Source organism: Bubalus bubalis, chromosome 22 (genome assembly GCF_019923935.1).
Source record: "Bubalus bubalis isolate 160015118507 breed Murrah chromosome 22, NDDB_SH_1, whole genome shotgun sequence".
Taxonomy (NCBI): domain Eukaryota; kingdom Metazoa; phylum Chordata; class Mammalia; order Artiodactyla; family Bovidae; genus Bubalus; species Bubalus bubalis.
The window spans coordinates 15,529,461-15,543,500 of NC_059178.1; the positions used below are offsets into that span (position 1 = coordinate 15,529,461).

General features: G+C 37.0%; 1 protein-coding gene across 9 annotated transcripts in view; it reads left to right on the forward strand.

Moving 5' to 3' along the window:
- The window catches only part of PIAS2 (protein inhibitor of activated STAT 2), a 105,663-nt gene that overhangs the window by 59,618 nt on the left and 32,005 nt on the right, over positions 1 to 14,040 (forward strand). For all 9 annotated transcript variants that reach the window (XM_006075270.4, XM_006075274.4, XM_006075268.4 and 6 more), the window contains 3 exons: positions 874 to 979; positions 2,361 to 2,434; positions 9,341 to 9,501. In XM_006075270.4, the coding sequence (XP_006075332.3) occupies positions 874 to 979; positions 2,361 to 2,434; positions 9,341 to 9,501 (341 nt within the window). The remainder of the gene's footprint in view (positions 1 to 873; positions 980 to 2,360; positions 2,435 to 9,340; positions 9,502 to 14,040) is intronic.

Here is a 14,040-nt window from a genome sequence, read left to right on the forward strand (position 1 = left end):
TTTTTTTTGTTTTTTTTTTTTTAATTTTATTTTATTTTTAAACTTTACAATATTGTATTAGTTTTGCCAAATATCGAAATGAATCCGCCACAGGTATACCTGTGTTCCCCATCCTGAACCCTCCTCCCTCCCCATACCCTCCCTCTGGGTCGTCCCAGTGCACCAGCCCCAAGCATCCAGTATTGTGCATCGAACCTGGACTGGCGACTCGTTTCATACATGATATTATATATGTTTCAATGCCATTCTCCCAAATCTCCCCACCCTCTCCCTCTCCCACAGAGTCCCAAGACTGATCTATACATCAGTGTCTATTTTGCTGTCTCGTACACAGGGTTATTGTTACCATCTTTCTAAATTCCATGTATATGCGTTAGTATACTGTATTGGTGTTTTTCTTTCTGGCTTACTTCACTCTGTATAATAGGCTCCAGTTTTTAGACCACAGGTGTTTGAACTTTGTTTCTGTAGTGGAACTCATTTTTCATGAATATATTTTCCCTATTACATAAAAAACAGAAAATTCTAGTTAGAAGTGTTCATAGGAGGGTGTATTCTCATTTATACCATGATGGCTCCTGAGGTACCAGTTTTGCTAAGTTGGAAACACAGTTTGAAAACCACTGATCTGAGCATTTTATTTTTCATGTAGATGTTTTAAAGTGGTGAGTGATTGAGAAATATCTTTCATAGGGTGAAGCATTCATCTTCCCTGAAGTAACTGAGTTGATTTTGTTCCCTTCCCGGAAGTCATTGACTTTGCTGTATAAGTTATTTTGCATGTTATTTTTAGAAACCAGAGTTTCTTAGACAAGTGTTTTATATAAATAACTATTATCTCTCATCTTTAATACTGATTATCTTTCTTTGTAGAATTACTCCATGTCTGTATATCTTGTACGACAACTCACATCAGCCATGTTATTACAGAGATTAAAAATGAAAGGTATTAGAAACCCTGATCATTCCAGAGCACTAAGTAAGTATTATTTGTAAGACTGAGCATATGAGATGGTTTTAAATGGAAATTTTAAAAGCTTCACATATACATCAATACAGAAACAATTTGGGAATAATTACTAAAAACCAAAAATGAATTACGAGTTAAAAATACTCTTGAAGAATGGAGCTGTATAAATTGAAAAACCCTTCTCTTAGAAACTGCTCCCAAGAGGATGAAGTTTGAATCTCAATTGATACTGATATTTTGCCTTTTCATAAGAAGTTAATTTAGGTAAATGTCTGGTTGTTGGCAGTTTTGATGCCTGTGTTGGGAATAGGAATGCAGGTCTTCAAGTCCTCCAGTGTGTAGTGTGTTATACACTTAAAAAACTTCTAACTTAAAAGGTCTTTTTGCAAAAGAAATGTTGATATCCATCAGAAATAATATTTATCTTCTGAGATGTTTTATTTTGTACTTTGATACTTTCATGCTGTATAATAATAAATAGAGGAAAAAATGTGTAACCCAAGCTGTAGATAATTCAGTAACTGATGGTAATTGAACAAGACTTTTTTTTCTGGGAAAGAGAATATTTTTACCCCCATTACCTCCCATATCACTGAATGAACCAGAAAGGAGAGAGAATCTGTGGGTTGGACAGGGAGCCAAGCAGGGCTGTTGAAATGGTATTTTGTTTCTTAAACGAAAGCCATTTCTCATCACACACAGCACAGTGTTGATCTTCCTGTCTAGAGCTGAAAGCCAGGGGAATTCTTCCACAATTTTTCTTACCTGATGATGGTTCCAGTCTTCCAGTTGCAGTCTGGTTCTCCCTGTCATGGTGTTGAGAATTAGGCCTCTGAAGGCAGTTTATGTATTTATTAGTTTCTGTCGACAGTAACTTCTATGTATTATGTGGTGAAGAAGATGGCACGTGATCCTACATCCATAGTAGTTTTCAGTAGTCAAAGAAAGTATAAAAATATTTTACCTTTTTTATAAAGTATAAGAACAATTATTGGAAATTACATGTAATCCCTAATTAAAATAGTCATGCATGTGTTTTAGAAAAGTATTGAAGCTTAGAGTTCAGCTGCCTTCCATAATTGTATTGTTCTTAAGCCTGAAACAGCTCTCTGTTTTAAAAACTCTTCCTTACCCACAATTTTACTTTTAAAAATAAATCTTAAAAATTTGATTAAGCATGTCATTTAGAGTTTGTAATTCTTTAACCTAATACTGGAAGTATGGCTGTGTTTTCAATACATTAATACTTAACATTTTATTTTGTTTTTGTAGTTTCTTGATCTATTTGAAGTGTTTGGGAAATTTTAAATAAGATGGCGTATATTTCTATAATTCCGTTCATAAGTCACAATTTTGTAAACCTTGTGTCTATTGTCGATTTTCCCTCCAGTTAAAGAGAAGCTCACTGCGGACCCTGACAGTGAGGTCGCCACCACCAGCCTTCGGGTGTCCTTGACGTGCCCTGTAAGTGCCGCAGCGAAACACTCTTAGGCGTTTTGCTTTTTTATAAGTTACTAACTTTCCTATAAGTAAGTATGGGAATGAATGATCCAGTATAAAATTTTGAACTTTTTTCATTTTCCCATTCAGGAATCTTCATAGATAAGCATTATAATATCAAAGAATGCAAGGGTTCTCAGGCAGTGACTAAACAGAAAGAGACGTAAAAGGATATTATAACGAAGAGGAAAGAGAGCTTTAGGTTCACAGTAATCTGTCGCTGCTAATTATAGATAATCCACAGCTAATACTGAACATAGAGAGTTGGCTCCTTTTATCAGCATATAAACTGTGTTGAAAAATAGCAACAAAATTATTAGGACCTAATGCTAATTGATCAGAGAAGGCAATGGCAACCCACTCCAGTGTTCTTGTCTGGAGAATCCCAGAGATGGTGGAGCCTGGTGGGCTGCCACCTATGGGGTTGCACATGACATGACTGAAGCAACTTAGCAGCAGCAGCAGCAGTGCTAATTGATGGGAGAAATCAGGAATAGTGGATGAAGGCTTCTTGATTAAAATCACTGCTTTTGGGAATGACAAGTCCTGGGATTAGGAATTTATGATATGGTTCAGTGGGGGAGGGTTGGGTTTGGTGACTAGCTACCATTGTGTACAGTTTTTTAAATGGAAAGAGAATTGCGTCAGAGAAAGGGATACTTTATTGAGCTCCTATTACGTGCTCTTAGACTGTCTTAGCTAGCAAGCCTGTATGGAGTTGTTCCCATTTTGCCGATGAGGAGCCTGAGACTGAAAGAGGTTGCTAACCCAGGTCACACACTTAGGGTATAGTAGAAGAAGAATAGAAAGTTTGGTCTTCTGACCATATTCCAATTTTCTTAACAAGGTACCATATTGCCACATGGGGCCAAAAATATGAATATCCTGATTATAAATCTACCTCTCTGTTATTCTGGAAAGCAGTATTTGCAGGTATCTTTGTTTCTAAAGCTTTATGCATTATCTTTTACTTGAACTTACCTTTATCGAAAAGGGATAGAATTACATGAAATTGGGATTGCTTCCAAATTGGGAACCTGTGGTTATGAGCAGGGTGAAGGTCAGCAGGAGGACTTTAATGAGGTGGCAGCAGAGGCCCTCGAGGGCATGTGTTTAGACCCGGGGTCTTCCCTGGTCACTGGGCATCAGTTCATTTGAGTGTCCTCACAGTACCTTTTTCTCCTGCTCATGTTAAAATTAATACTAAATTGAAACACGTAAAATTTCCGTTTTGTTAGTCAGAAACAGTTTGGATATTAGAAATTTCTTAGTGGTTTAACCCTAGTGTATTTGGCAGATACTCATTGCTGGCTATATTTTAAGCACAGCCACTGTTTGGGAATGGAACTTGTGTTACATTTATGTTTTATTATGTCAAACTGTTATCAGGAAGAAGGCACTTCTCTTGACAACTAAGAAGTTGTACAGTTACACAGTGCCGTATTCTGTAAGGTTTTTTTTGAACCTTTTGTTGGTGTGTGTTTTTCCTCTTTTCTTCAAACACTGTGCTGTTCTACATGACAACAACTAAAACAACCAAACTGTTGAGTTCTTGGACATTCAAAACAGTGGAAGTGGCATATTGAAGTGGTTGGGATTTCTCCTATATAAGAATAGGTTCCTTTCAGATGTGTCAGTTTTAAGAAAACTGACAGTTTTCTTATTTGAAGAAATAACAAGATCCTGTTTAAAGTTCATTAATGTTTTCTTTCTCTGCTTACAAGTGAAAACAGATCTGTTTTGAGACTGCCTTTTGAGCTTTTCCTCAATATTCATTCTACCTGATTTTTTTCATAACATTTTCTAAGAAAACCGTGAATGGTACTCTTCAGATTGCCTTAGTACTAACATACTTTGCGTTGATAGCTGTAGGATGTGGTGTATGTTATTAGAAAATCAAGCATAGGTGTTTTGAGCAAACTTAGCAGATAGATGATGGAACTTAGATTATGAAAGTAGTTTTGGAGGCAGAGACACTATAGCAGAATGGAAATAAGACAGGAACTAGGATGGTGATGGGAACTGGAGAGGAGAAAAAGGATTATAGGCAGTTGGGAGGATAAGCCTAAAAAACCCTGGGTTAATGAGGCAAAAATTAGAGAAAATGATAGCTTAAGGAGGTGGGAGAAATGTTCTGTTTTCATGGTATGTGAAATGTTTTGTTTTGTAAAGTGATTTAGAGTAGACATGCATGTGGATAGTGAGAGTGCAGTCCACGACCTCTGTCCTTGGGACCCAAGGGAGGTATGTTTTCAGCACTGGTTGTTGAAGAGGGATCTGATTGAGTGTGTATAATTAACTTTTTGAACACAGGATCTGAATTTTACACAGAATTGAGATTGGGATAAAAACTGACCTTGTCCAGTCCTGTGGCCACTGCTGAGTTTTTCAAATATGCTGACATGTTGAGTGCAGCACTTTAACAGCATGATCTTTTAAGCATTTTAAATAGCTCAGCTGGAATTCCCTCACCTCCACTAGCTTAGTTCATAGTAATGCTTCCTAAGGCCCACTTGACTTCACACTGCAGGATATCTGGCTCTAGGTGAGTGACCACACCATTGTGGTTATTCCTGTCACTAAGACCTTTTTTGTACAGTTCTTCTGTGTATTCTTGCCACCTCCTCTTAATCTCTTCTGCCTCTGTTAGGTCCTTACCCTTTCTGTCCTTTATCGTGCCCATCCTTGCATGAAGTGTTCTCTTGATCTCTCTAATTTTCTTGAAGAGATCTCTAGTCTTTCCCATTCTGTTGTTTTCTTCTACTTCTTTGCATTGTTCATTGAAGAAAGTCTTATCTCTCCTTGCTGTTCTCTGGAACTCTGTGTTCAGTTTGGTGTACATTGTTCCCTTTCTCCCTTGCCTTTGGCTTCTCTTCTTGCCTCTGCTATTTGAAAAGCCTCCTTGTATAACTTCTTTGCTTTCTTGGATTTCTTTTTCTTGGGGATGGTTTTGGTCACCACCACCTGTACAGAGTTATGAACCTCTGTCCATACTTCTTCAGGCACTCTGTCTACCAGATCTAATCCCTTGCAGCTATTTGTCACGTCCACTGTCTAATCATAATTAATTAGTATTTGGGTCATATCTGAATGGCCTAGTGGCTTTCCTTACTTTCTTCAATTTAAACCTGAATTTTGCAGTAAGGAACTCATGATCAGAGCCACAGGCAGATCCAGGTCTTGTTTTTGCTGACTGTATAGAGCTTCTCCATCTTCAGCTGCAAAGAATATAATCAATCTGATTTTGATATTGACCATCTGGTGATGTCCATGTGTTGAGTCTCTGTGTTGTTGAAAAGGGTGTTTGCTATGACCAGTGCGTTTGCTTGGCAGAATTCTGTTTTAGCTTTTGCCCCGCTTCATTTTGTATTCCAAGGCCAAACTTGCATATTACTCCAGTTATCTCTTGACTTCCTACTTTTTCAGTTCAATCCTTTATGATGAATAGGACATCTTTTTTTGGATCACTACCTTGTTGGGGTGACGGGTCTTCTGTAACTCAATGAAGCTATGAGCCATGCTGTGTAGGGCCACCCAGGACAGTTGGGTCATATTAGAGAGTTGTGACAAAACGCGATTCACTAGAGGAGGGAAGGACAAACCACTCCAGTATACTAGCTATGAGAACCCATGAACTGTATAAAAGGGCAAAAAGATAGGACACTGAAAGATGAGCCCCTGCCCCCGCCAAGGTCAGAAGGTCTCCAGCATGCTACTGCGGAAGAGCAGAGGACAGCTATTAACAGCGCCAGAAAGAAGGAAACTGCTGAGCCAGAGCAGAAACCACACTCAGTTGCGGGTGTGTCTGATGACGAATGTAAAATCCAGTGCTGTAAGGAACAGTTTTGCACAGAAACCTGGAATGTTAGGTCCATGAATCAAGGTAAATTGGATGTGGTCAACCAGGAGATGGCAAGAGTAAATATCGACATCTTAGGAATCAGTGAACTAAAATGAATGGGAATGGGTGATTTTAATTCAGATGACCATTATATCCACTACTATTGGCAAGAATCCTTCAGAAGAAATGGAGTAGCCCTCGTAGTCAACAAGAGAGTCCGAAATGTACTTCTTTTAAGGTGCAACCTTAAAAACAAGAGAACAGTCTTGGTTCGTTTCCAAGGCACACCGTTTAGTATCACAGTAATCCAAGTCTGTGCCCCAAACACCAGTGCTGAACAAGCTGAAGTTGATCAGTTCTATGAAGACCTAGAACTAACACCAGTACTCTTTAAAAAAAATGATATAATGAAGGGATGCTCTTAGGAATGCAAGTGTAAGTTGTTATTAGAAAATCTATTGAAATATTCAAATCTATAGCAATAATTGAAAAAGAAAAAAAATCCTCCAGTTACCCCATTAGGTGCTGAGTAGGTCAGCATCCTTTCCTCACAGAACAAAACCTCTTAGCAAAATATGAAAACGTAGATAATTAAAACTAAAAATTACCACCATGTATGATATAAAACTAGGGATGTCTTCATGAAAGTGAAGAACATTTGAATTTGTGTTATAGCTCTGCCAGCTGTATCTTAGTGAGTGTATTGTTTTTAGTATCTTGTAACCTCAACATCGTCATTTCAAAAATAGAAATAGAGGTACTAGTCTTTGGAGTCATGCAATTATTATGAGAATTACATGAAATTTATGTAAAAGTCTGTAACATGCTGTAAGGTTCTACATTATGTAAGAGGTTATTTGTTATTAAAGGAAGGGGAAATAATGAAAGCATGTATCATAGAAAATTGCCTCACATTTTTTTCTCACCTTTTTCCATCTTAAATATTCCCTAACATTATACAGAAAAACCTGAATGAACTTATTGGGCAGCCCAGTAGTTAAATTGTTCTACCCATTTGCATGAATCACTATAACTTCTAAAATCTCTTAGAATCCTAGTTAGACACTTAAGAGATAGTATGGACTCGTAAGCTAGATCATCTGGGTTCAAATATTGACTCTTGATTTTGTAATGTTAGTCAAGTTAACTTAGTTTCTTTGTGCCTGTTTCCTCATGTATAAAATGAGGATGATAATATAGATCAACTGGGTAGTGTAGTTGTTAGGTTAAAAGGTAGTGTCACTAAGATTAAGGTAGAGGTTATTCATTGTGCTACTTGGCATACAGGACTGCTATAATGATGAGTTGGCTAAATTATTTTCTTTTTATATTATAAAATAACCCAATGTTAATTTTAGAGGAAAGAAATTACAGGTAAACCAAAAAGAAAAAAGGAGAATATCCTAAAGATCCTCCCCCTCTCCCTCAGGGAGGATTAATGGTGTTATAATTTTCTGTGATTTCTTCTAGACTTTATAGTGCATATGAAGAAGTCCTTTCTTTTTCCTTTTCTTTGTCTTTGCCATTTATCCAGTCTCTCTCCATTCCTTCTACCATCTGGTTGACAAATACTGAGCATACGTTGCGTCCTTGGTACTATGTTATAACACTTAGATTACAGTAGTTAACAGTGACATAGACCTTTTCCTTGTGGGGCTTAGCATATAGTCGAGAAATAGATTTTCTATCAGAATAAGAGAACTGATTATAAACTGAGAATTTTTTGTAAAGGAAATATACAGGGAAGTTTGAAAGGCTTTACAGCAAAACTTGGTCTGATCTAATCTGGATGTCATGTGTGTCTTGATGTTCGTATTCCTCTACCAATTGGCCATTTAAGTTTAATAGCAAAAGACTGGTTAATGATAACAATACATTGTAACACCTTCAAAAGGAAAGGAGAATGTTTTTGTGCACCATATGCTTTGTGTGTGGCAGTTTAAGTTATTAGGTTTTAAAATCAGTACTTTTTAATGAAAACAACTTGACCAAAAATCTGTCACATAATTTGAGACCCATTTAAAAAAATTTAATGAGGAAAAAAAAAAAAAAGAACTAGGTTTTATCAGTATACTGACACTTCAACATATGTGATTATAGGAAAGTAAAAAGCTTTCTTTCTTAAGTGAAAAATACATTTGCAGTCATATCACATATATGAGGCTGATTAATATAGGTAACCAAAGATTAATAACCAAGTAGAAAATCAAGAAGGTTTTGAATAAGTAGTTCTTGGAAACCCAAATGACCCTTAGAAGCTATAAAAAGCTCAGCTTCACCTAGAAGTGTATTACAAAACTATAATGGGGTGTTTTTCACCTGTCAGATTGGCAGAGGTTAAAGGATTCAAGAACTGCTATATTGATAAGGTTGAGGGGAACCAAGCACATTAATACATGTGTATGTGTAAATCAGTAGGTAATTTCTGTGAAAGTTAGTTTGTTATTGGGACAAAAATCACAGATACGCTTGGACTCAAAATTTTTCCTTCTAGGAATTTATCCCGTAGCGATCTATTGCAGCATCATCTGTAGTGATAAAGGATTAGAAAAAGTTTGAATATAAGTACAGAATTGTGTGAATTGCATGCCACCATTTCTGTGAAAATATTTTTTAAAAGACACACTTGATTATGCATAGACCATCTGTGAAAGGACATGCGAGAGATGGATAGCAGTGGTTCCCTTTAAATAGGGGAAGAGATGAAAAAGAAACGTGTTTCCATGTTTTAAAAAATTTATTTTTAATTGAAGGATAAAGCTTTAAATGTTTTCATTTTATATGTATCTTTTTCTACCTGTGATTTTATAAGTTTTACTTTCTTTCAGAAAGTGAAATGGTCTTTTAAAAATTTTAGCTCAAGCAGTGAATACAAATAAAGTATATTGGAGTCTTGATGGAAATAAATTCTGGTTTGAATTTCTTTTTCACTTTGTTAGTCTTGTATGACTTCTTCAGATTTTTATGACTTTTGAGGCTTTGTTCTCCTTTCTGAAATGACTTTCCACGTTGTCTTCCCTGTCGTCCAGTTAGGGAAAATGAGGTTGACAATCCCATGCCGTGCGGTGACTTGTACACACCTACAGTGTTTTGATGCTGCCCTTTATCTGCAAATGAATGAGAAGAAACCCACCTGGATTTGTCCTGTGTGTGACAAAAAAGCTGCCTATGAAAGTCTAATTTTAGATGGGTAAGTATATCCCAACATAATACTTAATTATACTCAATCTTATTTTTAAACTGTAGTTAGTGGCCCTTCTGTCTTTACAATATTATGGTGTTGGGGGCAAGAGGGTGAGTAGTTTCCTTTTCTTTTTGCTTTCCATGATCATATTTCCTTACCTATAGGAAAGAGGGTAAAATCCACTTAGTGATATCATTTTGCTTATCTAGAACTAGAAGAGCAGTGAAGTCTTTGCAAAAACATACTAATTAAGTGGTAGGGTAAATAGAGTTGTGTTATGCAGCTGGTAAGTTTAAAATGGGAATTCACTTCTAGGTTTTTCTGACTCTGGAGCCCAAACTTTTAAGCAGTATTGCTCATATTGTATATGTTGAAATTAAGGAAAATAATACAACCTAATTGTTAATAAGTAATGTATATATACACTATCATTTTCATTCAATATAGAGTGAAAAATAACCTTGATCTTTAAAGATAATTCTGCAGCACGGTTTTTTAAGTTTGAAAAGAGTATTATTGTAGAGAGGAATGAAACAGTAAAGAGTGATGGGACTTTTTCTCTCTGTAAACTTTTACTTTTTAACTTGCTTTGAAATAATTTCAAACTTTACAAGAATTTGTTAACAGTAGCGTGTACTGTGTCAGTTGTTAACAGTCTGCCATATTGTTTTATCACATTCCCTCCTAATTTGTATGTGTTTTTGTGCATGTATATCTGTGTGTAGAGAGAAAAAGATGATTGTCACTATTCTCAGAAACTTTTTGAACCATTTGAGATAAGTTACGTGTTTCATGCCCTTTTGGCCATTCGTATTTTAGGGTGTGCTTCCTGAATACTTGACATTGTGTTGTGGGTATACTGCTTATCATTAGTGTATTTTAGAGAGTTCCAGAGATTTTATTTGAACAAACACTAGTTTTTTTGTCAGAAACTTCAAGATGTCATTTTCCCTCCTTTCATTCATGCAGTTCTTTATTCTGTTATGCATTCCTTCATGAATTCTTTCAGCATAATACATATTAAATACTAGCCATGTGTCAGGTCTAAAATGGAGACAATAAAGAATTGTGAAGTAAATGTTAAGTGCTGTGAAAGTAAAGAATGAAACTATGTGAAGAGAACTGGGGGTGGGGAAGAAACTGATGGTAGGGAGTATGTATTCGCATTACTACCCCCTACCTGATTGTTGGTCGGTAGTCTCACCAACACTTAATGAATATTATCTCTTCATAGGCTTAGGACACTGCCTCCATCATTTGAAACATTTTTATACACAAGTGTCATTTCTGTGCTGTTATTTGTGCCGTTGATCAAAGTATTGATCACTGTAAAACTTTTAATTATTGGATTTTTGTTATGTATTAATATCTCTTTGGCCATATGAATCAGAATTTTCTTGACCATCATTGGAGTTGGCCATATTCACCTGAATGAAAGTATTCTTAAATTACACAAATCTTGTTTTGATTTTGATTGAAATTTTGTTTTTCATATAATTGGGGAAATACATATTTAAAGTTTTACATTTCTAAGGAAGGTAGTGTTTTTCTTCATTCATTTTTATCAGTTTTATTGTGGTAGAAGAACTATCCCTGTTTAAAGTGTGCAATTTGATACATTCTGACCCAGTATATACCTGAAATATCATTAAAATATGATAAATATATCTGTCACACCTGAAGTTTTCTCAATTCTTTTGGGACTCCATGGCCTGTAGCTCACCAGGCTTCTCTCTCCATGGATTTCTAGGGAAAATTATTGGAATGAGTTGCCATTTCTTTCTCAGGAGATCTTCTGTACCCATGGATCAAACCTGTGGCTCCTGTATTTGCAGGTGGATTCTTTAGCACTGAGCCACCTGGGAAGCAAGGTGGCTGGAGAAGAAAATGGCAGCCCACTCCAGTATTCTTGCCTGGAGAACCCCACGGACAGTATGAAAAGGCTAAAAGATAGGATGGCGGAAGATGAGCCCCCTCCAGGTCAGAAGATGTCCAGTATGCTACTGGGGAAGAGTGGAGGGCAGTTACTAATAGCTCCAGTGAGAATGAAGCAGCTGGGCCAAAGCAGAAATAACACTCAGCTGCGGATATGTCTGGTGGTAAAAGCAAAGTCCGATGCTATAAAGAACAATATTGCATAGGAACCTGGAATGTTAGTTCCATGAATCAAGGTAAATTGTATATGGTCCAGGAGAAGATGGTAAGATTGAACATTGACATTTTAGGAATATGAATTTTCAGCTGACTATTATATCTACTACTGTGGGCAAGAATCTGTAGAAGAAGTGGAGTAGCCCTCATAGTCAACAAAAGAATCTGAAATGCAATATTTGGGGTACAGTCTCAAAAAGGACTGAATGATCTCGGTTCGTTTCCAAGGCAGACCCTTCATCATCACAGTAATCCAAGTCTGTGCACTAAATACTTAACACCAAAGAAACTGAAGTTGTCTAGTTCTATGAAGACCTATAAACTTTATTAGAACTAATAGTAAAAAAAGATATGCTTTTCATCGTAAGGAATTGGAATGCAGAAATAGAAAGTTAAAAGATAGCCGAACTAGCAGGCAGCTTTGGCCTTGGAGTACAAAATGAAGTATGTCCGTGGAATTCTCTAGGCAAGAAATTCTGGAATGGGTAGCCATTCCCTTCTCCAGGGGATCTACCTGACCCAGGGATCAAACCCAGGTCTCCTGCATTATGGGCAGATTCTTTACCACTTGAGCCACCAGGGAAGCCCCTAATGAAGCAGGACAAAGGCCAACAAAGTTTTGTTAAGAGAACACACTGATTGTGGCAGACACCCTTTTCCAACAACCCAAGAGATGACTCTACACATGGACATCACCAGATGGTCAATACCAAAATCATATTGATTGTTCTTTGCAGCCAAAGATGAAGAAGCTCAATACAGTCAGCAAAAACAAGACCTGAAGTGGACTGGCTCAGATTATGAGCTCTTTATTGAAAAATTCAGGCTTAAATTGAAGTTGGGAAAACCACTAGGCCATTCAGTTATGACCTAAATCAAATCCCTTATGATTATATAGTGGATGTGACAAATAGATTTGAGAGATTAGGTCTGGTAGACAGAGTGCCTGAAGAACTATGGATGGAAGTTCATAACACTGTACAGGAGGCAGTGACCAAAACCATCCCCAAGAGAAATAAATGAAAGAAGGCAAAGTGGTTGTCCAAGGAGGCTTTACAAATAACCTAAGGAAAGAAGAGAAGTTAAAGGCAAGGGAGAAAGGGAAAGATAGACCCAGCTGAGCACAGAGTTCCAGAGAATAGCAAGGAGAGATCAGAAGGCCTTCTTAAATGAACAATGCAAAAAAAATAGAGGAAAACAACAGAATGGGAAAGACTAGAGATCTCTTCAAGAAAATTGGAGAGATCAAGAGAACATTTCATGCAAGGATGGGCATGAGAAAGGACAGAAAGGGTAAGCACCTGACAGGCAGAAAAGATTAAGAGGAGGTGGCAGGAATATACAGAAGAACTATGCAAAAAAGGTCCTAATGACCCAGATAACCATGGTGGTGCAATCACTCACCTAGAGCTGGACATCTTTGAGTGTACAATCAAGTGGGCCTTAAGAAACATTACTATGAAGAAAGCTACTAGAGGTGAGGGAAATCCAATTGAGCTTTTTAAAATGCTAAAAGGTGATGCTAGTAAAGTGCTGCACCATTATGTCAGCAAACTTGGAAAACTCATCAGTGGCCACGGGATTGAAAGTTTAATTTTCATTCCAATCCCAAAAATGATCAATGCTGAAGAATGTTCATACCACTATACAGTTGCTCTCATTTCACATGCTAGCAAGGTTATGCTCAAAATCCTTCAGTCTAGGCTTCAGCTGTACTTGAACTGAGAACTCCCAGATGTACAAGCTGGGTTTTGAAGAGGCAGAGGAACTAGCGATCAAAATGCCAACATTTGTTGGATTATGGAGAAAGCAAACATGTTTAGTTCTTGATAAACATCCACTTCTTCATTGACTATGCTAAAGCCTTTGTGTGGATCACAAAAAAAACTATGGAAAATTCTTAAAGAGGTGGAAGTACCAGACCGCCTTACCTGTCTGCTGAGAAACCTGTGTGTGGGTCAAGAAGCAACAGTTACAACAACATACTGTTTCAAAATTGGGAAAGGAGTACAACAAGACTATATGTTGTTACCCATTTTATTTAACTTATACGCATAGTACATCATGTGAAATGCCAGGCTGGATGAATCACAAGCTGGAATCAGGACTGCTGGGAGAAATATCAGTAACCTCAGATATGCAGATGATAGCACTCTAATAGTGAACCAGTAACTAAAGAGCCTCTTGATGAAGGTGAAAGAGGAGAGTGGAAAAGCTGGTTTGAAACTTAGCATTCAAAAAACTAAGATTGTGGTATCTGGTCTCATCACTTCATGGCAAATAGAAGTGGGAAGAATGGAAGCAGTGACAAATATTATTTTCTTGAGCTCCAAAATCACTCTGGATATTAACTGTAACCATGAAATTAAAAGAGTCTTGTTCCTTGGAAGGAAA